At 45.8% G+C, this 26,550-nt stretch overlaps 1 protein-coding gene across 3 annotated transcripts in view; it reads right to left on the bottom strand.

The window, feature by feature from the left end:
• The window catches only part of LOC134346855 (low-density lipoprotein receptor-related protein 1-like), a 2,119,020-nt gene that overhangs the window by 806,983 nt on the left and 1,285,487 nt on the right, over positions 1–26,550 (bottom strand). For all 3 annotated transcript variants that reach the window (XM_063048628.1, XM_063048629.1, XM_063048630.1), the window contains one exon: positions 16,826–16,942. In XM_063048628.1, the coding sequence (XP_062904698.1) occupies positions 16,826–16,942 (117 nt within the window). The remainder of the gene's footprint in view (positions 1–16,825; positions 16,943–26,550) is intronic.

The following is a 26,550-nucleotide window of genomic DNA, read 5'->3' as shown; positions in this document are numbered from 1 at the left end:
CAGTGAGAGCTGCAGAACTGAGGTGTGTATACACAGTGAGAGGTAGGGGATTGAAGAGTGTATACACGGTGAGAGGTAGGTGACTGAGTAATGTATACACGGTGAGAGGTAGGTGACTGAGTAGTGTATACACAGTGAGAGGTAGGGGACTAAGGAGTGTATACACAGTGAATGGTAGGGGACAGAGGAGTATATACACAGTGAGAGGTAGGGGACTGAGGAGTGTATACACAGTGAGAGGCCGGGGACTGAGGAGTGTATACACAGTGAGAGGTAGGGGACTGAGGAGTGTATGCACAGTGAGAGGTAGGGGACTGATGAGTGTATGCACAGTGAGAGGCAGGTGACTGAGGAGTGTATACACAGTGAGAGGGAGGGGACTCAGAAGTGTATACACAGTGAGAGGTAGTGGACTGAGTGTGTATACACAGTGAGAGGTAGGGGACTGAGGAGTGTATACACAGTGAGAGGTAGGGGACTGAGGAGTGTATACACAGTGAGAGGTAGGGGACTGAGGAGTGTATACACAGTGAGAGGTAGGGGACTGAGGAGTGTATACACAGTGAGAGGTAGGGGACTGAGGAGTGTATACACAGTGAGAGGTAGGGGACTGAGGAGTGTATACACAGTGAGAGGTAGGGGACTGAGGAGTGTATACACAGTGAGAGGTAGGGGACTGAGGAGTGTATACACATGAGAGGAGGGGACTGAGGAGTGTATACACAGTGAGAGGTAGGGGACTGAGGAGTGTATACACAGCTGAGAGGTAGGGGACTGAGGAGTGTATACACAGTGAGAGGTAGGGGACTGAGGTGTGTATACACAGTGAGAGGTAGGGGACTGAGGAGTGTATACACAATGAGAGGAGGGGACTGAGGAGTGTATACACAGTGAGAGGTAGGGGACTGAGGAGTGTATACACAGAGGTAGGGGACGGAGGAGTGTATACACAGTGAGAGGTAGGGGACTGAGGAGTGTATACACAGTGAGAGGTAGGGGACTGAGGAGTGTATACACAGTGAGAGGTAGGGGACTGAGGAGTGTATACACAGTGAGAGGTAGGGGACTGAGGAGTGTATACACAGTGAGAGGTAGGGGACTGAGGAGTGTATACACAGTGAGAGGTAGGGGACTGAGGAGTGTATACACAGTGAGAGGTAGGGGACTGAGGAGTGTATACACAGTGAGAGGTTGGGGACTGAGGTGTATACACAGTCAGTGGTAGGGGACTGAGGAGTGTAAACACTGTGAGAGGCCTGGGACTAAGGAGTGTATACACAGAGGTAGGGGACTGAGGTGTGAATACACAGTGAGAGGTAGGGGACTGAGGAGTGTATACACAGTGAGAGGCAGGGGACTGAGGAGTGTATACACAGTGAGAGGTCTGGGACTGAGGAGTGTATACACAGTGAGAGCTCTGGGACTGAGGAGTGTATACACAGTGAGAGGTAGGGGACTGAGGAGTGTATACACATGAGAGGAGGTGTGGGGAGTACACAGTGAGAGAGGGGACTGAGGAGTGTATACACAGTGAGAGGTAGGGGACTGAGGAGTGTATACACAGTGAGAGGTAGGGACTGAGGAGTGTATACACAGTGAGAGGGGACTGAGGAGTGTATACACAGTGAGAGGTAGGGGACTGAGGAGTGTATACACAGTGAGAGGTAGGGGACTGAGGAGTGTATACACAGTGAGAGGTAGGGGACTGAGGAGTGTATACACAGTGAGAGGTAGGGGACTGAGGAGTGTATACACAGTGAGAGGTAGGGGACTGAGGAGTGTATACACAGTGAGAGGTAGGGGACTGAGGAGTGTATACACAGTGAGAGGTAGGGGACTGAGGAGTGTATACACAGTGAGAGGTGGGGACTGAGGAGTGTATACACAGGGGACTGAGAGTGTATACAGTGAGAGGTAGGGGACTGAGGAGTGTATACACAGTGAGAGGAGGGGACTGAGGAGTGTATACACATAGAGGTAGGGGACTGAGGGACTGAGGAGTGTATACACACTGAGAGGTAGGGGACTGAGGACTGTATACACAGTGAGAGGTAGGGGACTGAGGAGTGTATACACAGTGAGAGGTAGGGGACTGAGGAGTGTATACACAGTGAGAGGTAGGGGACTGAGGAGTGTATACACAGTGAGAGGTGGGGACTGAGGAGTGTATACACAGGAGAGAGGTAGGGGACTGAGGAGTGTATACACAGTGAGAGGTAGGGGACTGAGGAGTGTATACACAGTGAGAGGTAGGGGACTGAGGAGTGTATACACAGTGAGAGGTAGGGGACTGAGGAGTGTATACACAGTGAGAGGTAGGGGACTGAGGAGTGTATACACAGTGAGAGGTAGGGGACTGAGGAGTGTATACACAGTGAGAGGTAGGGGACTGAGGAGTGCATACACAGTGAGCGGTAGGGGACTGAGGAGTGTATACACAGTGAGAGGTAGGGGACTGAGGTTTGTATACACAGTGAGAGGTAGGGGACTGAGGAGTGTATACACAGTGAGAGGTAGGGGACTGAGGAGTGTATACACAGTGAGAGGTAGGGGACTGAGGAGTGTATACACAGTGAGAGGTAGGGGACTGAGGAGTGTATACACAGTGAGAGGTAGGGGACTGAGGAGTGTATACACAGTGAGAGGTAGGGGACTGAGGAGTGTATACACAGTGAGAGGTAGGGGACTGAGGAGAGTATACACAGTGAGAGGTAGGGGACTGAGGAGTGTATACACAGTGCGAGGTAGGGTACTGAGGAGTGTATGCACAGTGAGTGGTAGGGGACTGAGGAGTGTATACACAGTGAGAGGTAGGGGACTGAGGAGTGTATACACAGTGAGAGGTAGGGGACTGAGGAGTGTATACACAGTGAGAGGTAGGGGACTGAGGAGTGTATACACAGTGAGAGGTAGGGGACTGAGGAGTGTATACACAGTGAGAGGTAGGGGACTGAGGATTGTATACACAGTGAGAGGTAGGGGACTGAGGAGTGTATACACAGTGAGAGGTAGGGGACTGAGGAGTGTATACACAGTGAGAGGTAGGGGACTGAGGAGTGTATACACAGTGAGAGGTAGGGGACTGAGATGTGTATACACAGTGAGAGGTAAGGGACTGAGGAGTGTATACACAGTGAGAGGTAGGGGACTCAGGAGTGTATATTCAGAGGTAGGGGACTGAGGTGTGTATACACAGTGAGAGGTAGGGGACTGAGGAGTGTATACACAGTGAGAGGTAGGGGACTGAGGAGTGTATACACAGTGAGAGGTAGGGGACTGAGGAGTGTATACACAGTGAGAGGTAGGGGACTGAGGTGTGTATACACAGTGAGAGGTAGGGGACTGAGGAGTGTATACACAGTGAGAGGTAGGGGACTGAGGAGTGTATACACAGTGAGAGGTAGGGGACTGAGGTGTGAATACACAGTGAGAGGGAGGAGACTGAGGAGTGTATACACAGTTGAGGCAGGGGACTGAGAGTGTATTGACAGTGAGAGGTCTGGGACTGAGGAGTGTATACACAGTGAGAGGTAGGGGACTGAGGAGTGTATACACAGTGAGAGGAAGGGGACTGAGGAGTGTATACACAGTGAGAGGTAGGGGTCTGAGGAGTGCATACACAGTGAGCGGTAGGGGACTGAGGAGTGTATACACAGTGAGAGGTAGGGGACTGAGGTTTGTATACACAGTGACAGCTAGAGAACTGAGGAGTATATACACAGTGAGAAGTAGGGGACTGAGGAGTGTATACACAGTGAGAAGGAGGGGACTGAGGAGTGTATACACAGTGAGAGGTAGGGGACTGAGGAGTGTATACACAGTGAGAGGTAGGAGGACTGAGGAGTGTATACACAGTGAAGGTAGGGGACTGAGGAGTGTATACACAGTGAGAGGTAGGGGACTGAGGAGTGTATACACAGTGAGAGGTAGCGGACTGAGGGGTGTATACAGAGTGAGAGGACTGGGACTGAGGAGTGTATACACAATGAGAGGAGGGGACTGAGGAGTCTATACACAGCGAGAGGTAGGGGAGTGAGGAGTGTATACACAGTGAGAGGTAGGGGACTGAGGAGTGTACACACAGTGAGAGGTAGGGGACTGAGGAGTGTATACACATTGAGAGGTAGTGGACTGAGGTGTGTATACACAGTGAGAGGAGGGGACTGAGGAGTGCATACACTGTGAGAGCTGGGGACTGAGGTGTATATACACAGTGAGAGGCGGGGACTGAGGAGTGCATACACTGTGAGAGGTGGGGACTGAGGAGTGCATGCACAGTGAGAGGAAGGGGACTGAGGGGTGTATACACAGTGACAGGAGGGGACTGAGGAGTGTATACACAGTGATCGGTAGGGGACTGAGGAGTGTATACACAGTGAGAGGTAGGGGACTGAGGAGTGTATACACAGTGAGAGGTAGGGGACTGAGGATTGTTTACACAGTGAGAGGTTGGGGACTGAGGAGTGTATACACAGTGAGAGGTAGGGGACTGAGGAGTGTATACACAGTGAGAGGTAGGGGACTCAGCTGTGTATACACAGTGAGAGGCCTGGGACTAAGGAGTGTATACACAGAGGTAGGGGACTGAGGTGTGAATACACAGTGAGAGGTAGGGGACTGAGGAGTGTATACACAGTGAGAGGCAGGGGACTGAGAGTGTATTGACAGTGTGAGGTCTGGGACTGAGGAGTGTATACACAGTGAGAGCTCTGGGACTGAGGAGTGATTCCACAGAGGTAGGGGACTGAGGAGTGGATATACAGTGAGAGGCAGGGGACTGAGAGTGTATTGACAGTGAGAGGCAGGGGACTGAGGAGTTTATACACAGTGAGAGGTAGGGGACTGAGGAGTATATACACAGTGAGAGGTAGGGGACTGAGGAGTGTATACACAGTGAGAGGTAGGGGACTGAGGAGTGTATACACAGTGAGAGGTAGGGGACTGAGGAGTGTATACACAGTGAGAGGTAGGGGACTGAGGAGTGTATACACAGTGAGAGGTAGGGGACTGAGGAGTGTATACACAGTGAGAGGTAGGGGACTGAGGAGTGTATACACAGTGAGAGGTAGGGGACTGAGGATTGTTTACACAGTGAGAGGTAGGGGACTGAGGAGTGTATACACAGTGAGAGGTAGGGGACTGAGGAGTGTATACACAGTGAGAGGTAGGGGACTGAGGAGTGTATACACAGTGAGAGGTAGGGGACTGAGGAGTGTATATACAGTGAGAGGTAGGGGACTGAGGAGTGTATACACAGTGAGAGGTAGGGGACTGAGGAGTGTATACACAGTGAGAGGTAGGGGACTGAGGAGTGTATACACAGTGAGAGGTAGGGGACTGAGGAGTGTATACACAGTGAGAGGTAGGGGACTGAGGGGTGAATACACAGTGAGAGGTAGGGGACTGAGGAGTGTATACACAGTGATAGGCAGGGGACTGAGGAGTGTATTGACAGTGAGAGGTAGGGGACTGAGGAGTGTATACACAGTGAGAGCTCTGGGACTGAGGAGTGATTCCACAGAGGTCGGGGACTGAGGGGTGTATACACAGTGAGAGGCACGGGACTGTGGGTATTTACAGTAAGAGACAGCGGACTGTGGAGTTTATACACAGTCAGAGGTAGGGGACTGAGGAGTGTGTACACAGTGAGAGGTAGGGGAGTGAGGAGTGTATAGACAGTGAGAGGTACGGGACTGAGGAGTGTATACACAGTGAGAGGTATGGGACTGAGTAATGTATACACAGTGAGAGGTAAGGGATTAAGGAGTGTATACACAGTGAGAGGTAGCGGACTGAGGAGTGTATACACCGTGAGAGGTAGGGGACTGAGGAGTGTATACACAGTGAGAGGTTGGGGACTGAGGAGTATATACACAGTGAGAGGTAGGGGACTGAGGGGTGAATACACAGTGAGAGGTAGGGGACTGAGGAGTGTATACACAGTGATAGGCAGGGGACTGAGAGTGTATTGACAGTGAGAGGTCTGGGACTGAGGAGTGTATACACAGTGAGAGCTCTGGGACTGAGGAGTGTATACACAGTGAGAGGTCGGGGACTGAGGAGTGTATACACAGTGAGAGGTTAGGGACTGAGGGGTGTATACACAGTGAGAGGTCTGGGACTGAGGAGTGTTTCCACAGAGGTAGGGGACTGAGGGGTGAATACACAGTGAGAGGTAGGGGACTGAGGAGTGTATACACAGTGATAGGCAGGGGACTGAGAGTGTATTGACAGTGAGAGGTCTGGGACTGAGGAGTGTATACACAGTGAGAGGCACGGGACTGTGGGTATTTACAGTAAGAGGCAGCGGACTGTGGAGTTTATACACAGTCAGAGGTAGGGGACTGAGGAGTGTATACACAGTGAGAGGTAGGGGAGTGAGGAGTGTATAGACAGTGAGAGGTAGAGGACTGAGGAGTGTATACACAGTGATAGGTAGGGGACTGATGAGTGTATACGCAGTGAGAGGTAGGTGATTGTGCAGTTTATGCACAGTGAGAGGTAGGGGACTGAGGAGTGTATACACAGTGAGAGGTAGGGGACTGAGGAGTGTATACACAGTGAGAGGTAGGGGACTGAGGAGTGTATACACAGTGAGAGGTAGGGGATTGAGGAGTGTATACACAGTGAGAGGTAGGGGACTGAGAAGTGTATACACAGTGAGAGGTAGGGGACTGAGGAGTGTATACACAGTGAGAGGTAGGGGACTGAGGATTGTATACACAGTGAGAGGTTGGGGACTGAGGAGTGTATACACAGTGAGAGGTCGGGGACTGAGGTGTGTATACACAGTGAGAGGTAGGGGACTGAGGAGTGTATACACAGTGAGAGGTAGGGGACTGAGGAGTGTATACACAGTGAGAGGTAGGGGACTGAGGAGTGTATACACACAGAGGTAGGGGACTGAGGTGTGAATACACAGTGAGATGCAGGGGACTGAGAATGTATTGACAGTGCGAGGTCTGGGACTGAGGAGTGTATACACAGTGAGAGCTCTGGGACTGAGGAGTGATTCCACAGAGTTAGGGGACTGAGGAGTGTATACACAGTGAGAGGCAGGGGACGGTGGGTATTGACAGTGAGAGGCAGGGGACTGAGGAGTTTATACACAGTGAGAGGTCGGGGACTGAGGAGTGTTTCCACAGTGAGAGGTAGGTGACTGTGAAGTGTATGCACAGACAGAGGTATGGGACTGAGGAGTGTATACACAGTGAGAGCTAGAGAACTGAGGTGTGTATACACAGTGACAGGTAGGGGATTGAGGAGTGTATACACAGTGAGAGGTAGGGGACTGAGTAATGTATACACAGAGTTAGGGAACTGAGGGGTGTATACACAGTGAGAGGTAGGGGACTAAGGAGTGTATACACAGTGAATGGTAGTGGACAGAGGAGTATATACACAGTGAGAGGTAGGGGACTGAGGAGTGTATACATGGTAAGAGATAGGGGACTGAGGAATGTATACACAGTGAGAGGTCGGGGACTGAGGAGTGTATACACTGTGAGAGGTAGGGGACTGAGGAGTGTATACACTGAAAAGTCTGGGACTGAGGAGTGTATACACAGTGAGAGGGAGGGGACTGAGCAGAGTATACACTATGAGAGGCCTGGGACTGAGGGGTGTATACACAGTGAGAGGCCTGGGACTGAGGAGTGTATACACAGGGAGAGGTAGGGGACTGAGGAGTGTATACACAGTGAGAGGTAGGGGAATGAGGACTGTATACACTGTGAAAAGTCTGGGACTGAGGAGTGTATACACAGTGAGAGGCAGCAGACTGAGGAGTGTATACACAGTGAGAGGTAGGGGAATGAGGAGTGTATACACTGTGAAAAGTCTGGGACTGAGGAGTGTATACACAGTGAGAGACAGCAGACTGAGGAGTGTATACACAGTGAGAGGTAGCGGACTGATGAGAGTATACACTATGAGAGGTCTTGGACTGAGGAGTGTATACACAGAGGTAGGGGAATGAGGAGTGAACACACAGTGAGAAGTAGGGGACTGAGGAGTGTATACACAGTGAGAGGAAGGGGACTGAGGAGTGTATACACAGTGAGAGGTAGGGGACTGAGGAGTGTATACACAGTGAGAGGTAGGGGACTGAGGAGTGTATACACAGTGAGAGGTAGGGGACTGAGGAGTGTATACACAGTGAGAGGAAGGGGACTGAGGAGTGTATACACAGTGAGAGGTAGGAGACTGAGCAGTGTATACACAGTGAGAGGTAGGGGACTGAGCAGTGTATACACAGTGAGAGGTAGGTGACTGAGGAGTGTATACACAGAGGTAGAGGACTGAGGAGAATATACACAGTGAGAGGTAGTGGACTGAGGTGTGTATACACAGTGAGAGGAAGGGAACTGAAGTGTGTATACACAGTGAGAGGTCGGAGGCTGAGGAGTGTTTCCACAGAGGTAGGGGACTGAGGGGTGAATACACAGTGAGAGGTAGGGGACTGAGGAGTGTATACACAGTGAGAGGCAGGGGACTGAGGAGTGCATACACTGTGAGAGGTGGGGACTGAGGAGTGCATGCACAGTGAGAGGAAGGGGACTGAAGTGTGTATACACAGTGAGAGGTCGGAGGCTGAGGAGTGTTTCCACAGAGGTAGGGGACTGAGGGGTGAATACACAGTGAGAGGTAGGGGACTGAGGAGTGTATACACAGTGAGAGGCAGGGGACTGAGGAGTGTATACACAGTGAGAGGCAGGGGACTGTGGAGTGTATGCACAGTGAGAGGAAGGGAACTGAAGTGTGTATACACAGTGAGAGGTAGGGGACTGAGGAGTGTATACACAGTGAGAGGTAGGGGACTGAGGAGTGTATACACAGTGAGAGGTAGGGGACTGAGGAGTGTATACACAGTGAGAGGCAGGGGACTGAGGAGTGTATACACAGTGAGAGGTAGGGGACTGAGGAGTGTATACACAGTGAGAGGTAGGGGACTGAGGAGTGTATACACAGTGAGAGGTAGGGGACTGAGGAGTGTATACACTGTGAGAGGTAGGGGACTGAGGAGTGTATACACAGTGAGAGGTAAGGGACTGAGCAGTGTATACACAGTGAGAGGCCTGGGACTAAGGAGTGTATACACAGAGGTTGGGGACTGAGGAGTGAATACACAGTGAGAGGCAGGGGACTGAGAGTGTATTGACAGTGAAGGTCTGGGACTGAGGAGTGTATACACAGTGAGAGGTAGGGGACTGAGGAGTGTATACGCAGAGGTAACGGACTGAGGTGTGAATACACAGTGAGATGTAGGGGAGTGAGGAGTGTATAGACAGTGAGAGGTACGGGAGTGAGGAGTGTATAGACAGTGAGAGGTATGGGACTGAGTAATGTATACACAGTGAGAGGTAAGGGATTAAGGAGTGTATACACAGTGAGAGGTAGCGGACTGAGGAGTGTATACACCGTGAGATGTAGGGGACTGGGAAGTGTATACACAGTGAGAGGTAGGGGACTGAAGAGTGTATACAGAGTGAGAGGTAGGGGACTGAGGATTGTTTACACAGTGAGAGGTATCGGACTGAAGAGTGTATACACAGTGAGAGGTAGGGGACTGAGGATTGTTTACACAGTGAGAGGTTGGGGACTGAGGTGTATACACAGTGAGAGGTAGGGGACTGAGAAGTGTATACACAGTGAGAGGTAGGGGACTGAGGAGTGTATACACAGAGGTAGGGGTCTGAGGAGTGTATACACAGTGAGAGCTGGGGACTGAGGTGTATATACACACTAAGAGGTAAGGGACTAAGGAGTGTATACACAGTGAGAGCTGGGGACTGAGGTGTATAGACACAGTGAGAGGAGGGGACTGAGGACTGCATGCACAGTGAGAGGAAGGGGACTGAGGGGTGTATACACAGTGAGAGGAGGGGACTGAGGAGTGTATACACAGAGATCGGTAGGGGAATTAGGAGTGTATACACAGTGAGAGGTAGGGCACTGAGGAGTGTATACACAGTTAGAGGTAGCGGACTGAGGAGTGTATACACTGTGAGAGGCGTGGGACTGAGGAGTGTATACACAGTGAGAGGTTAGGGACTGAAGCGTGTATACACAGTGAGAGGTCGGGGACTGAGGAGTTTTTCCACAGAGGTAGGGGACTGAGGGGTGAATACACAGTGAGAGGTAGGGGACTGAGGAGTGTATACACAGTGATAGGCAGGGGACTGAGAGTGTATTGACAGTGAGAGGTCTGGGACTGAGGAGTGTATACACAGTGAGAGCTCTGGGACTGAGGAGTGATTCCACAGAGGTCGGGGACTGAGGAGTGTATACACAGTGAGAGGCACGGGACTGTGGGTATTTACAGTAAGAGGCAGCGGACTGTGGAGTTTATACACAGTCAGAGGTAGGGGACTGAGGAGTGTATACACAGTGAGAGGTAGGGGACTGAGGAGTGTATACACAGTGAGAGGTAGGGGACTGAGGAGTGTATACACAGTGAGAGGTAGGGGACTGAGGAGTGTATACACAGTGAGAGGTAGGTGACTGTGCAGTGTATGCACAGTGAGAGGTAGGGGACTGAGGAGTGTATACACAGTGAGAGGTAGGGGACTGAGGATTGTTTACACAGTGAGAGGTATCGGACTGAGGAGTGTATACACAGTGAGAGGTCGGGACTGAGGAGTGTACACACAGTGAGAGGTAGGGGACTGAGGATTGTTTACACAGTGAGAGGTTGGGGACTGAGGTGTATACACAGTGAGAGGTAGGGGACCGAGAAGTGTATATACAGAGGTAGGGGGCTCAGGTGTGTATACACAGTGAGAGGTCGGGGTCTGAGGAGTGTATACACAGTGAGAGCTGGGGACTGAGGTGTATATACACACTAAGAGGTAAGGGACTGAGGAGTGTATACACAGTGAGAGGTAGGGGACTGAGGTGTGTATACACAGTGAGAGGTAGGGGACTGAGGAGTGTATACACAGTGAGAGCTGGGGACTGAGGAGTGTATACACAGTGAGAGGTAGGGGACTGAGGAGTGTATACACAGTGAGAGGTAGGGGACTGAGGAGTGTATACACAGTGAGAGGCAGCAGACTGATGAGAGTATACACTATGAGAGGTCTTGGACTGAGGAGTGTATACACAGAGGTAGGGGACTGAGGAGTGAATACACAGTGAGAGGTAGGGGACTGAGGAGTGTATACACAGTGAGAGGTAGGGGACTGAGGTTTGTATACACAGTGAGAGCTAGAGAACTGAGGAGTATATACACAGTGAGAAGGAGGGGACTGAGGAGTGTATACACAGTGAGAGGTAGGGGATTGAGGATTGTATACACGGTGAGAGGTCGGGGACTGAGGAGTGTATATACAGTAAGAGGTCTGGGATTGAGCAGTGTATACACAGTGAGAGGTAGGGGACTGAGGAGTGTATACATAGAGCTTGGGGACTGAGGAGAGTATACACAGTGATAGGCAGGGGACTGAGAGTGTATTGACAGAGAGAGGCAGAGGACTGAGGAGTGTATACACAGTGAGAGGTAGCGGACTGAGGGGTGTATACAGAGTGAGAGGACTGGGACTGAGGAGTGTATACACAATGAGAGGAGGGGACTGAGGAGTGTATACACAGTGAGAGGTAGGGGACTGAGGAGTGTATACACAGTGAGAGGTAGGGGACTGAGGAGTGTATACACAGTGAGAGGTAGGGGACTGAGGAGTGTATACACAGTGAGAGGTAGGGGACTGAGGAGTGTATACACAGTGAGAGGTAGGGGACTGAGGAGTGTATACACAGTGAGAGGCAGGGGACTGAGGAGTATTTCCACAGAGGTAGGGGACTGAATAGCATATACACTGTGAGAGGTAGGGGACTGAAGAGTGTATACACAGTGAGAGGTAGGGGACTGAAGAGTGTATACACAGTGAGAGGCAGGGGACTGAGGAGTGTTTCCACAGAGGTAGGGGACTGAGGTGTGAATACACAGTGAGAGGTAGGGACTGAGGAGTGTATACACAGTGAGATGCAGGGGACTGAGAATGTATTGACAGTGCGAGGTCTGGGACTGAGCAGTGTATACACAGTGAGAGCTCTGGGACTGAGGAGTGATTCCACAGAGTTAGGGGACTGAGGAGTGTATACACAGTGAGAGGCAGGGGACGGTGGGTATTGACAGTGAGAGGCAGGGGACTGAGGAGTTTATACACAGTGAGAGGTAGGGGACTGAGGAGTGTATACACAGTGAGAGGTAGGGGACTGAGGAATATAAACAAAGTGAGAGGTCGGGGACTGAGGAGTGTATACACAGTGAGAGGTAGCGTACTGAGGACTGTATACACAGTGAGAGGTAGGGGACTGAGGAGTGTATACACAGTGAGAGGTCGGGGACTGAGGATTGTTTATACAGTGAGAGGTAGCGGACTGAGGAGTGTATACACAGTGAGAGGTAGGGGACTGAGGAGTGTATACACAGTGAGAGGTAGGGGACTGAGGAGTGTATACACAGTGAGAGGTAGGGGACTGAGGAGTGTATACACAGTGAGAGGTAGGGGACTGAGGAGTGTATACACAGTGAGAGGTAGGGGACTGAGGAGTGTATACACAGTGAGAGGTAGGGGACTGAGGAGTGTATACACAGTGAGAGGTAGGGGACTGAGGAGTGTATACACAGTGAGAGGTAGGGGACTGAGGATTGTTTACACAGTGAGAGGTAGGGGACTGAGGAGTGTATACACAGTGAGAGGTAGGGGACTGAGGAGTGTATACACAGTGAGAGGTAGGGGACTGAGGTGTGTATACACAGTGAGAGGTAGGGGACTGAGGAGTGTATACACAGTTAGGGAACTGAGGAGTGTATACTCTGTGAGAGGTACGGGACTGAGATGTGTACACACAGTGAGAGGTAAGGTTCTGAGGAGTGTATACACAGTGAGAGGTAGGGGACTGAGGAGTGTATACACAGAGGTAGGGGGACTGAGGTTTGTATACACAGTGAGAGGTAGGGGTCTGAGGAGTGTATACACAGTGAGAGGTAGGGGACTGAGGAGTGTATACACAGTGAGAGGTAGGGGACTGAGGAGTGTATACACAGTGAGAGGTAGGGGACTGAGGAGTGTATACACAGTGAGAGGTAGGGGACTGAGGAGTGTATACACAGTGAGAGGTAGGGGACTGAGGAGTGTATACACAGTGAGAGGTAGGGGACTGAGGAGTGTATACACAGTGAGAGGTCAGGGACTGAGATGTATACACAGTGAGAGGTAGGGGACTGAGGAGTGTATACACAGTGAGAGGTAGGGGTCTGAGGAGTGTATACACAGTGAGAGGTCGGGGACTGAGGTGTGTATACACAGTGAGAGGTCGGGGACTGAGATGTATACACAGTGAGAGGTAGGGGTCTGAGGAGTGTATACACAGTGAGAGACAGGGGACTGAGGAGTGTATACACAGTGAGCGGAAGGGAATTTAAGAGTGTATACACACTTAGCGGTAGGTGACTGAGATTTGTCTACACACTGAAAAGTAGGGGACTGAGAAGTGTATATACAGTAGAAGGTCTGGGATTGAGGAGTGTATACACCATGACAGGTCGGGGACTGAGGAGTGTATACACAGTGTGAGGTAGGGGTCTGAGGAGTGTATACATAGAGCTAGGGACTGAGGAGTGTATGCACAGTGTGAGGTAGGGGACTGAGGAGTGTATACACAGTGAGAGGTAGGGGACTGAGGAGTGTATACACAGTGAGAGGTAGGGGACTGAGGAGTGTATACACAGTGAGAGGTAGGGGACTGAGGAGTGTATACACAGTGAGAGGTAGGTGACTGAGGAGTGTATACACAGTGAGAGGTAGGGGACTGAGGAGTGTATACACAGTGAGAGGTAGGGGACTGAGGAGTGTATACACAGTGAGAGGTAGGGGACTGAGGAGTGTATACACAGTGAGAGGTAGGGGACTGAGGAGTGTATACACAGTGAGAGGTAGGGGACTGAGGAGTGTATACACAGTGAGAGGTAGGGGACTGAGGAGTGTATACACAGTGAGAGGTAGGGGACTGAGGAGTGTATACACAGTGAGAGGTAGGGGACTGAGGATTGTTTACACAGTGAGAGGTCGCGGACTGAGGAGTGTATACACAGTGAGAGGTAGGGGACTGAGGAGTGTATGCACAGTGAGAGGTAGGGGACTGAGGAGTGTATACACAGTGAGAGGTAGGGGACTGAGGAGTGTATACACAGTGAGAGGTAGGGGACTGAGGAGTGTATACACAGTGAGAGGTCTGGGACTGAGGAGTGTATACACAGTGAGAGGTAGGGGACTGAGTGTGTATACACAGTGAGAGGTAGGGGACTGAGAAGTGTATACACAGTGAGAGGTAGGGGACTGAGGAGTGTATACACAGTGAGAGGTAGGGGACTGAGGAGTGTATACACAGTGAGAGATAGGGACTGAGGAGTGTATACACAGTGAGAGGTAGGGGACAGAGGAGTGTATACACAGAGGTAGGGGACTGAGAGTTTATGCACAGTTTGAGGTAGGGGATTGAGGAGTGTATAGATAGTCAGCGGTCGGGTACTGAGAAGTGCATAGAGTAGAAGGATCTGAGAGTACAGATCCATAATTCCTTGAAAGTCGGCGTCACAATGTTATTTAGGAAGCTTTTGCTTCTTTGGCCTTCGTAAATCAATGCACTTTGAGCAGGAGTTAGGGTGTTATGTGACATTGTACAAGACCTTGGTGAAACCTAACTTGTAGTATTGTGTAGATTTTTGGATCCCTTCCTACAGGAAATACGTAAATAAGATTCAAGAAATGCAGAGAAAATTTAGAAGGATATTGGCAGGATTTGAGGATCTTAGTTATATGTTAAGATTGAATAGGTTAGGACTTTATTTCCTGGAATGTCGACGATTGAGAGGAGATTTGATAGAGGCATTTAAAATTAAGATGGGTATAGATAGCGTAAATGTAACCAGGTTTTCTTCCATTGAGTTTGGGTGACTACAACTAGAGATCATGGGTTAAGTGTGAAAGATGAAAAGTTTAAGGAGAATATGAAGAGAATATTCTTGACTCAGAGGGTGGTGAGAATGTGGATTGAGCTGCCAGTGCAAGTGGTGGATGTGGGCTCGATTTCAACATTTAAGAGCAGTTTTGATAGGTACATGGATGGGAGGGGTATGTAGGGCTATGGTCTGAGTACAAGTCAACAGGGCTAGGCAACCTAATGGTTGGGCAGAGACTAAATGGGCTGAGGAGCCTGTTTCTGTGCCATATCGTTCAGTGGCTCTGTTCTAATGTGTTTTCTGTCCCCTTTACTGAATCTGCAAACTGATCCGTTCAGAGGGGATGTCAGGGGTAAGTCTTTTATGCAGAGAGTAGTGAGTGCATGGAATGGGCTTCCGACGACTGTGGTGAGGCGGATGCAATAGGGTCTTTTCAGAGGTCCATGGAGCTTAGGGAAATAGAGGGCTATAGGTAACCCTCGGTAATTTCTAAAGTAAGTACATGTCCGCACGGCATTGTGGGCTGAAGGGCCTGTATTGTGCTGTTGGTTTTCTAATTCCCTGCAACATTTTCAGAGATTGCATGACACACCCTGGACAAGATCATAGTTAATTTTCCTGTACCCATTAATTAGGGTGCTGGTCAAGGTTCAAGATGGGGCAGGAGCTCGAGGAGTAGAGATAGGAAAGGTATATCACAATAGGGTGAATGCTTTGGAGTATGTCACCAAAAAGCAGCCCGGTAGGAAACACTTTTGTAAGCAGGAAGTTTGTGAGATTGAGGGGAAACAGCAATATTTTCTTTCTATGTACACTCTCTCTCACTGCACTTCAAAAGCAGGTTAAGTACCAGCTGCCAACTTCGTTAGTATTTAACTGGCTGGATCACCTCATTGAAAATGACTGGCTGACAGCCTTTCCCTGTTTCCATTCAAACTAGAAGTGGATGTCTCCGAATCTCTGATCAAGTTTGTGAACAGCTCAGCTTTTCTAATGTGTTCGATTTATTGCTATCCAAAACATCAGATGTGACATATACCCTATGTTTAACTACTGTTTGCACTTGGATACATCACATCACTTCAATGATTTCTTCAGAGGGTGGAAGCAATGGTCAAACACTGCAGAATATAGAACTGGTGTTGTTTCTAAGGTCTAAAACATACAACAGTGACTGTGCCTTGGATTATATTTAAATATATTATCATTTAAACCTGTCATTGTTCTTTTCCATACTTTTCAATGATTACACCTTATGCAGTATCATTGAAAACAGATATGATTTCTTGAATATAAATAAGAACTCCTTCATGAGTTTCAAGTTTTATGTTTCTTGATTACAAAAAATCCTTGTTCATCTTTTTTATCAGCCACAGTATTGCTTAACCACCTTGATGAATTAAAGTTTGCTGCTGTGACAACTGTTATGATTTCAATCCTAATTTTAACCACCTTTTTAGTCATATTATTCACTCTTCTTTGATACACTTACATAATTTATCTCAGCTTGGGCTTAATCTTGTGGACACTAAGCAGTTATTATTTCAAGCAAGTCAGAAGTGATAGCCATCAACATTAGAAATTCGTAGCCTACCTGAAGACTGCATGCCTACTTTTCCATATTCATTTGCTTCTTCTAACCCATCTCATCATAAGAATAGTTACCTATTAATCTAGCTCTATTTTAATGCGGTTTCTTATGCCCAATCTAGCAGCTCGAGTAGAATAAACTTGACATCCTCGTCACACCTAGAGCAGGAAGCCAATAATTCATAAGTCATTATTCTTATAATATATTCTATCTAACCACCTACAACACTGCTGTGAGTTAATCAATAGATCTTGTAAGGAGCCACTAACCACACGATGCTGTTTCATCAGATCGGTCTCCACAATCATCTTCTAAGTCACACACCCATGACATTGGGATACAACGTCCACTGGAACAGGAAAACTGACTGGATTGGCAAGTCTTCCCTGCAACAAAATAGCAGCAGCATGGATCAGTGGATGGCACAATTAAAATAACATTTATATTATTAAGTTACATTTTTAAGATTCTCCAAGAGTAACCTCAGTTTAGAAGTCTTGTTTTATTTCTAACCACATGGTTTAACCACATGAATAAAATCTGATAGATTTAAGCTATCCTGAAATATAAGCAATCATGCAAACCAATCTAAAAGGTTTTGCGCAGAGTCCAAATCCAGTTCTTTTCACTCAATGGCAATAAATGCAACAATTGCGTTATCTCATGTGAAATTTGTGTATAATTTATGTCTAATTTATGCTTTTCCTGTGATTGCTGCTGATAGGATGTTATGTGCCTGTGATACCAATGCAGGCTTTACAATGGAGCTGTATTCATATACTTGAACTTATGACAATAAACTTGACTTTGACATTTAGTGACACAACACACGTTTTGAATGTGCTGTCTTGCAATAAAGCAACCATGTTATGCTGTATGTTTTTTTTGTCTTCATTTTGATACTCATGACTCAGAAGAAATATGTGACATAGTCAGCCATATTCTAACAAAATCAAACTTTTTTTATATTGCAGGTCTAACATGGTGAAATGTCCGAAGGCATTTCACAGGAGTTTTATCAGAAACAATTTGATGTCAAGATCAGAAACTCAGCCAGTCTACCAGTAACTGTGGAATGAGAAACCTCTTTGGGTCAGGCAGCCTTCCTCAGAACTGAAATATTGTTTTTTCTATTTCTGTTTCAGATTCTGGAATCTGCAGTTTCATTTTATTTTCAAATTTGACAACAAGCTGCTTAAGAAGATTTTCAAGGTAAAAGGATCATAGTTTGCTACATTTGGTAGACGTTTTGCACTATCATAAGGCAGGTGGAAGGTTGAGAAGTTTAGGAAGGGGATTTCATAGCTTTGGACCTCTGCAGTTTAACAGATGGCTGATGGTAGTCTGATATTGTGTAACAGTCTAAACAGTCTAATGGTGCAAATACTCTTATAATTTTAGAAATGTTGAAAATTATGGAGGCATAGATAACGTGGATGGTAACAGTCTTTTTTCCAAGGATACTGGAGTCCTGAATGAGAAAGTATAGGTTTAAGTTGAGATGGATAAGTTTGAAGGAGACCTGAGGTGAAACTTTTTCATGGGGATGGGAGTGGGAGGGAGGGGTGAGTATATGTAGTGAGCTGCCAGAGAAAATGGATAAGGCAGGTACAGTGGTATCATTTGAAAAGTGCTGGATAGATACATGGAATTCTGGGGCTGAATGGGATATGGGCAGAACGCAGGAAATTGGGACCAGCTAGGTGGGCATCATAGTTGGCATGGGTTTGAATGGCTGAGAGGCCTGTATCTGTACTATATGAATCAGTAATGTTTCAGAAGCCAGGATTGGAAGAGGGCCAATCTGTCCATGGATTGCAAGAATACAGAGAATGTGGAAGGATTTAAAGGAAAGGACAAAACTGTTTTCAATAAAGCATTGCTTATCTAGATGCCAATGCACCTAGCACAAGAAGATGGCTAGAGTGGGAATGTACATTTCCATAGAATAGATGATTTGAGACTAGTTAAAACTACTTTAGCATAACCAGGTCTAGAGGCTTTTAGTGTATACAGGATAAGGAAAAGGGCAAGATATGGTACAGAAACAAGAGAAAATCTGCAGATGTGGGAAATCCAACACACACAGAAAGCTGGAGGAACTCAGCAGGCCAGGCAGCATCTATTGAAAAAAGTATAGTTGATATTTCAAGCCGAGACTCTTCAGCAGAGTTTGTTGAAGGTATGGTACAGATTTGGATTGGCAATAGATGCTTTAAAGACGATGTTTCTCTATAGTTGAAAGTCACCTTGAATCAAATGTAACATCAAGATTATAAACCAAGTTGAGGAAGGTTGGTCTTGGGACAGGGAGTAAGTTAATAACAAAGGAATGATATTTTCTCCATATTTGGTCATTGGGATTTTGTGCTGTGGGATTTGTGGACCTGACACCTTACAGACTATAGAATGATTAAGAAATGTGATGGAGGCAAAGTTGGATGTTGTCAGAGAACAAATGAAAACTGTACTACTGGTAGATAATGTTCCCAATGGGCAAGACATAAATAGACAAAGAAACAAGAGGCACACTGGAGCAATTGATATGTGAATAGGCAAAAGTAACTACCATTGGAGAGATAAGCATATGAAGCAAAATGACCATTTACTAATCCAAGAAAAGCTTAGAGCATCAATTGATCTGTTGAGTTCGTACTGCCAATATTATACTTTATTGCTTAAAACATTTTCAAATACTTATCCTTTCTTTAAAAATGCCATTAAACATCTTAAACAGTTAAACATGTTATTCTTAATAATGTTTCAATCCTTTTTTCAAGTTTTACTGTTTAGTTTCTTCACACTTCTCTAAAATATAGAAAAACCTAATAGCTTCATATTTCAATTCAGTGCAGAGAAGTTAATTACCTTCATTCAACTTACTCAAGATTACACAAAAGACAATTAAAATTCTTGCTAGTCAGATTGCAATGTGCCTAGCAAGAATATTAATTGCTCCTTGGGTAATTTTGAAGATAAAAATTCTTATGAAGCAACTTAACCCAACAAAATATCTCAGGGGCTTCAGAGAAAGAGTAAAGAAAAGCAAAAATTGACTCTAAGCTCATGAAACCTGTAACAGAACTGGGCACCAGTTTCCCAGTGTGATTATTGGGGAATTTCGGCAAGCCACAGCTTTACTACTGTACTCCATATGAATTCCAGTAGCGGAGTGTTCGGATTCACAGACTGGAACCTATGGAAGTCTGGGACTCCCACATGTGCCTAAATTTCATTGCAGAATTGCTAACATATATCAGCAAGATTGAGCCCTTAAATAGAAAATAATTTCCTGCAAACATTCTTTATTTTTTTGATCCCTCATGTGCTACAATGTTTGGCTGTCTCCTGATAGATGACTAACACAAAGCTTATGATATGGAAGATAACTTCAGTAAATTTGTAATAGCTGCCACTTAAGAAGGCTGTATTAACTGGATGGCTGCATGTGGAATATAAAAACATTGTTTGATTATACAGATAATATGTTCATATCTGCTTAAGAAAGTCATCTCTTTTTATCTTCGTATACTGCAAATGTCCTGCCTGACTATGTGAGCATAATACCCTGGTTTTAGTATAATCAGCAGTGCAGTTTACATGTGCAAAATTACTATGCAAGGTGCCTTCTCAGTGCATATCAAGAGCCGTCATTCACTTATTTGAATATCTCTTCTCGATCAAATTGTTACCCTCACATCCTCAAGTCAAAAGGATGTGATTTCAAAAGCTGTGCCAATTCTCCATGCTATACTGAAGGAATGCAACAGGAGCTTCATGAGTATGAGAAAAAATGTGGAAACAGAGACCTCCTGAATCTAGGAACAGCACCAAAAACACAGAGGCTGCATAGGTATAAAACTAACACAGGAATAAGATGCTGCGCGTTAGGGACAATGCAACAGAGAGTTTAAGGACTGCGCTGAAGAGGAAGATGTTACATTTCTGTGCAACGAGGGAGACAGAAGCTCTAGAAAACCTATAACATCACAGGAGCGAGGCTACATGAGGTTAGAAGAATTACATCAGACAGAGGAAGTACCAGAGCGGAGGTCTCAAGGATTCAGGGGTAGTTCTAGAAACAGGGGTTCCATAGGCTTAGAGTCAACCTGATCCTGATGTTCTGATACAAAATGGGAGGTTTATCTTCAAGAATCATGGTTAGGCTGTCCAAGCAGCAATAGAAAGTGTGGGGAGATCAGAATGTGGAAGAGCACAAGAAAATACAGGGGTGATAAAGAATAGAGGAAAAGAGAAGGAAGTCCTCCAGGTTGTCACATCCACACCTTGCTGTCCCAAAGTTCCATAGCCCTCATCCATCTTTTGATCAGAGATGGCTGTCGGTACCAACATTGCACTCTAACTTAGTGCACTTAGGGGTGTGGCGGAGAAAGAGAGAGAGAGAGAGAGAGGAGGGGGAGGGAGAAGGAGAGGGGAGCTGGAGAGCATGTGTCAAGGAGTCAGGGAAGAAGGAGGAGGAGAAGGAATATTTTCTCATGTTTAGCGTCAGGGTATGTAACAGAGAAAATAGGGTTGTAAAGATAGGGGATGGGTGGGTCTGAGGGAAGGTGCGAAGGTTGGTGAAGATTAATAATCGTAGAGGGCAATGAAAGAGAAGGGATTCATGGACCAGGAAAGTTGGTGAGAGGGACAAAAGTAATTAGGTAGGTGCTGGGTGTACCAAGGATGTATTAGTGGGCCATGGTAACCTTTATGAATATAGCTGGTCTAACAATTCCCTGACAATCTTGATGTTGTATGGTTTGTTGAAATTAAGGTCTGAGATTGTTTTCTTGATCCTGCTGAGCTCTCTTGACTTCGGTCCACAGTCAAGTGTCTAGCTTTGCCAACAATCTGATCTAAAGGCCATTTGTTAATCAAAAAAACACACACTAGTTCTCGGGACAAGGTGGCAACCCTAATAAAATTCTTACACTTGATGGAGAGGGACTTCAGTCACAAATTTACAACCTCAATCCTGCTGTTTAAGAAGCAGAGTTCATGACAGGATACATTATGTGACTCACCACAGTCATGGCCAACGCCAAAACATGAATCAAAATGTGGTAACTGTTAAAAATAATGTACTCCCTTGTCTATTCGTCACTCCCCGCTGATCTCCCTCCTCACCCTTATCCTTGCAAGCGGAACAAGTGCTACACTTGCCCCTACACTTCCTCCCTCACTACCATTCAGGGCCCGAAACAGTCCTTCCAGGTGAGGTGACAATGCACCTGTGAGTCTGTTGGGGTCATATACTGTGTTTGGTGCTCCCGCTGAGGCCTCTTGCATGTTGATGAGACGACATAGATTGGGAGACCGCTTCGCCAAGCATCCATGCTCCGACCACCAGAACAAGCGGGATCTCCCAGTGGCCACCCATTTTAATTCCACTTTCCATTCCCAGTCCGATATGTCCATCCATGGCCTCCACCACTGTCGGGATAAGGTCACACTTAGGTTGGAGGAACAACACCTTATGTTCCGTTTGGGTAGCCTCCAGCCTAATGGCACAAACTTCGATCTCTCAAACTTTCAGTAATGCGTCCTCATCACCCGCCCCCCGTGCCCTTTCACAATTTCCCTTCCCCTTGTCCCTCTCTTATATTATCTCCTTATCCACCCATCACCTCCCTCTGGTGCTCCATCCCCCTCCCCTTTTTTCTTTCTTCCATGGCCTTCTGTCTTTTTCACCAATCAGCTTCCCAGCTCTTTGCTTCATCCCTCCCCACCCAAGTTTCACCGATTGCCTGGCGTTTCTTTCTCCCAACCCCACCTTTCACATCTACTCCTCAGTTTTTTCTCTCTAGTCCTGCTGAAGGGGTTCAGCTGGAAATGTCGACTGTACTTTTTTTCCATAGACACTGCCTGCATCTGCAGATCTTCTTTTATTGAAGAGTCCTTGTGCAGGATCCCTTAAAGGTTAATTTGCAGGTTGAGTCTGTGTTGAAGATGGCAAATGCAATGTTAGCATTCATTTCAAGAGGATGAGAATATAAAAGCAGGGATGAAAAAAGATCTAATGCTTTCCCAGCGTATATTATGAATAAACTTTTCTCAGGCTTCCAGCCAAGTATAGGTTCCAATTCCAGAAATAAAACTAGAGGAAAAAATTTTAACAAAGACATAGGTCTCATTCTAAGTAAGAACTGGATTTTGATTGTAAATGAGGTGGAACAGTAAAAACTTGATTGGATGAGGACCAACCAATGAGGAGGGATGGATGACATAGTGTATAAATACCACTGGACCAGACTTGCCCAGACATCATTCCTGATGACAATGGCAGAGTTTATCATCAGAACATCAGTTTAAAAGCAAGGATGTAATTTTGAGGCTTTATAAAGCACTGGTGAGGCCTCACCTGGACTATTGTGCGTAGTTTTGGGCTCCTTATTTTAGAAACCATGTGCTGAAACTAGAGGTAGTTCAAAGGAGGTTTATGAAAATAATTCCAGGGTTGAATTGCTTGTCATACGAAGAGCGTTTGATGGCTCTGGGCCTGTACTCACTCAAATTCAGAAGAATGAGAGGCGACCTCACTGAAACCCATTGAGAGGCCTTGATAGGGTGAATTTGAGGAGGATGTTTCCTAAAGTGTGAAAGACTAAGACCAGAGGACACAGCTTCAGAATAGAGGGGCATCCTTTTAGAATGGAGACAGAGACATTTCTTTAGCCAAAGAGTGGTGAATCTGTGGAATTCTTTGCCATAGGCAGCTGTGAAGGCCAAGTTTTTATGTATACTTAAGGCAGAGATTGATAAATCCTTGATTGCTCAGGGCATGAAGGGATATGGGGAGATTGCAGGAGACTGGTGCCAAGAGGAAAACTGGATCAGCTATGATGAAATGACAGAGCGGACTCAATGGGCCAAATGGCCTAATTGTGCTCCTACATCTTAATGTCTATGGTCTTGTTTGTCTTAATTAACTATAGTATTAAGTACAGGGGTTGGGATGTTATGCTGAAGTTGTATAAAACATTGGTGAGGTCTAATTTGAAGTATTCTGGTCACCTACTTATAGTAAGTTTGAAAAAGTACAGAGAAAATTTACAAGGACGTTACTGAGAATTGAGGGCCTGACTAATCGGGGAAAAGTTCAATAGGGTAGGACTTTATTCCCTGGAGCATGGAGAATGAGGAGAGATTTAATAGAGGTTTACAAAATTATGCATGGTATAGATAATGTTAATGCAAGGAAGCTTCTTCCATTGAAATTGAGTGAGACTAAAACTAGAGTTCATAGTTTAAAGGTGTAAGGTCAAATATCTCAGGGGAACCTGAGGAACTTCTTCACTCAGAGGGTGGTGCAAATGTGGTAGAGGCAGATGCAAGTTAGATGCAATATTTAAGAGAAGTTTAGATAAATACATGGGTTCGTGGGTACAGAGGCCTATGGCTCAGGTGCAGATCAATGTGGCTGGGCAGAATAATAGTGCGGCATGGACCAGATAGGCCGAAGGGCCTGTTTCTGTGCTGTAGTGCTCAAAGGCTCTCTCTGCAACTTTTGTTTTTCACAGCCACTCATCAATTCCCCTTTAGTTGTTTCTATCAATAAGCTACACTGAGGGCAATTTTACAGAAGCCAATTAACTCACAAACACATAATGGAAGGAACATGCCATCTCCCAAATAACCCAGTCGCCTTATCAAACACCTTCTGCTTCCCCTCCTCCAGACACTATATGATCTTAGCATAGCCTCATCACATACCTCAGAACCCAGAGAATTGTGTGGAAGCAAGGCATCCTTAATGCTAGGGGCTTCTTAAGAGGTTAAAAATAAAGGTGAGGGAGTGCAACAATAGAGGTGGTGTCTTTCAGATGATGAAAATTATTATACTGCTAATAGATGGATATGGGTATAGATGACTCAAGCCTATGCATGATAATATCAATTGTTTAGATACAATGATATTATTCCTGTGATTATTCAAGACATTATACGAATGTGTCTTTTACCTTAATGAAAAAAATACTTTTATGTCTTGTTACAGAGTTACAGATTTTGCAAACAAATGTAATATTCGGATGCAAAAAACAAATGTTTCTTAATTTTCTCCACAAATTTCCAGAATGCAATTATACTAACGAACTTGGACACTTATGGTAGTATAATGGTTCTTCAGCTGCCTAATGAGTTTAAAGGATAATTGTTACAGGGGCATGATTTACTGCTAATTTTAATCACGTATGAAATAGCACCCTTGAGAATTTTGCCTTACAGAATTAGCCAATATACTACAATTTAGGTCATGTTTGGTAAACTAGAATGGTAATGACCATTCACGTACTTTAAAATAAAATATATGGCCGATGAAATAAAGCCAGTCAGAGCACTCGCGATGCAGCAATGTTCCTGATACTTATCATAATTAACAGAATTAATCCGCTCATTCTGTGCATATTCTTTAATCTCAACACATTTTTTTCCTTAATCCTAGGGAAACTATTGCTTCAAAAACAGCCGCTACAAAGATCAAATTACTGTACTGTAACGGTATTAATGCCAAGATCGATTGAATGAACTAAAAATTAAGATTCAAAATTGATTACTTTTTTTCAAAAACAAAGTTTCCTTCCAATTTCCATTTGGATTGTTCTTGCATCTTTTATTGCAACATATCATCATCTTAAATAAAGTTCAAAATTAATCTCTGTTCAAATGAAAGCTGGTGTAATAATCTATAATTAAAATATGGCTTCCAGGATTTTAGAATCTTTTTGCTCTGAAACATCTTTCTGTTACATATTTTGTGAATTACTATGATTTTGAGGTATATTACCGTGGTAAATTAAATTGTCTATTGGGTTGGTGATTCTTGCTATACAGGGGGATAATGAATGCTATACGTATGCTACACAGGGAGAGAACTATCGACAGTCAGATTTACTTATCATCAAAGTAGAAATTGTGGTGGAAAACTGCAACAAGTTTTCCAGTTATGGAATGCAAGATGAAGAATTGTTTTCCACCTCTGGTATAATGGTAAACCTGCCAGTGCTTAATTTTGGAAGAAAATCTATTGTGAGCTGGAACTAAGATACTTAGTCTGCCTCATTACTGAGAAATAGCTTCCTGAGCTTAATAAATCAGCCCAGGTGCCAAAGAGCAATGAAACACAAAGAGGTAGAAGCAAGAGTGCTTATCCATTAATACTGTCAGTGGTTGTACTTTTTTTTCCTCTTAAAAGGTTAATTTGGCAAGCATAATGATAAGTACTAAGATGATAAGCAGCAAGTGATTAATAGATAAATCCTACTACACCTCCCATAACACATTCAATATTTTTGAATTTGCATAGGATGTACATACTCTGCAAATTATTGGCAATATCCATTGTTATAATTTCTGAACAGAGACATGGGAAGGGCAGGATGCAATTATAATGTCATTCATATTTAAGATGAAGAACATGAATATATGAGCTCTTGCTAATTTGTCTCCATTGATATTTTTCAAATCAGGAGGTGAGGTGACTTGGTAGAGGTGTACAACATGATAAAAGGCACTGATAGAGTATTTTTTTCCCCCAGGGAAGCAATGGCGAATATGAGAGGACATACTTTTAAGGTGAATGGAGGAAAATAGAGGGGGGATGCCAAAAGTATTTTTTAAGAGGAGCAAGTCTATGGTATGTACTGACAGGGGTGGCGGTGGACATATTAGGGTCATTTAAGACTCTTTTAGGCACATGGGTGAAGGAAAATATATGGTTATGTGGGAGAGAAGGGTTAGATTGATCTTGGAGTAGGTCAAAAGATCGGCACAACATGTGGGCTGAAGGGCCTGTACTGCGGTCTACTATTCTATGTTCTGTGTATTTCACTGGCTCCCCATCTGGCCTCGGACCACCTAGACAACAGGAATACTTACATCAGGCTGCTGTTTGTTGATTACAGCTGGGTGCTCAACACTATAGTTCCCTCAGTACCAATCAATGAGCTTCAAAACCTGGGTCTCGGTACCTCCCCCTGGAACTAAATCTTTG

The sequence above is a fragment of the Mobula hypostoma genome, chromosome 5, assembly GCF_963921235.1.
Source record: "Mobula hypostoma chromosome 5, sMobHyp1.1, whole genome shotgun sequence".
In the NCBI taxonomy this organism is placed as follows: Eukaryota; Metazoa; Chordata; class Chondrichthyes; order Myliobatiformes; family Myliobatidae; genus Mobula; species Mobula hypostoma.
This window is presented reverse-complemented; position numbering and strand designations above follow the sequence as displayed.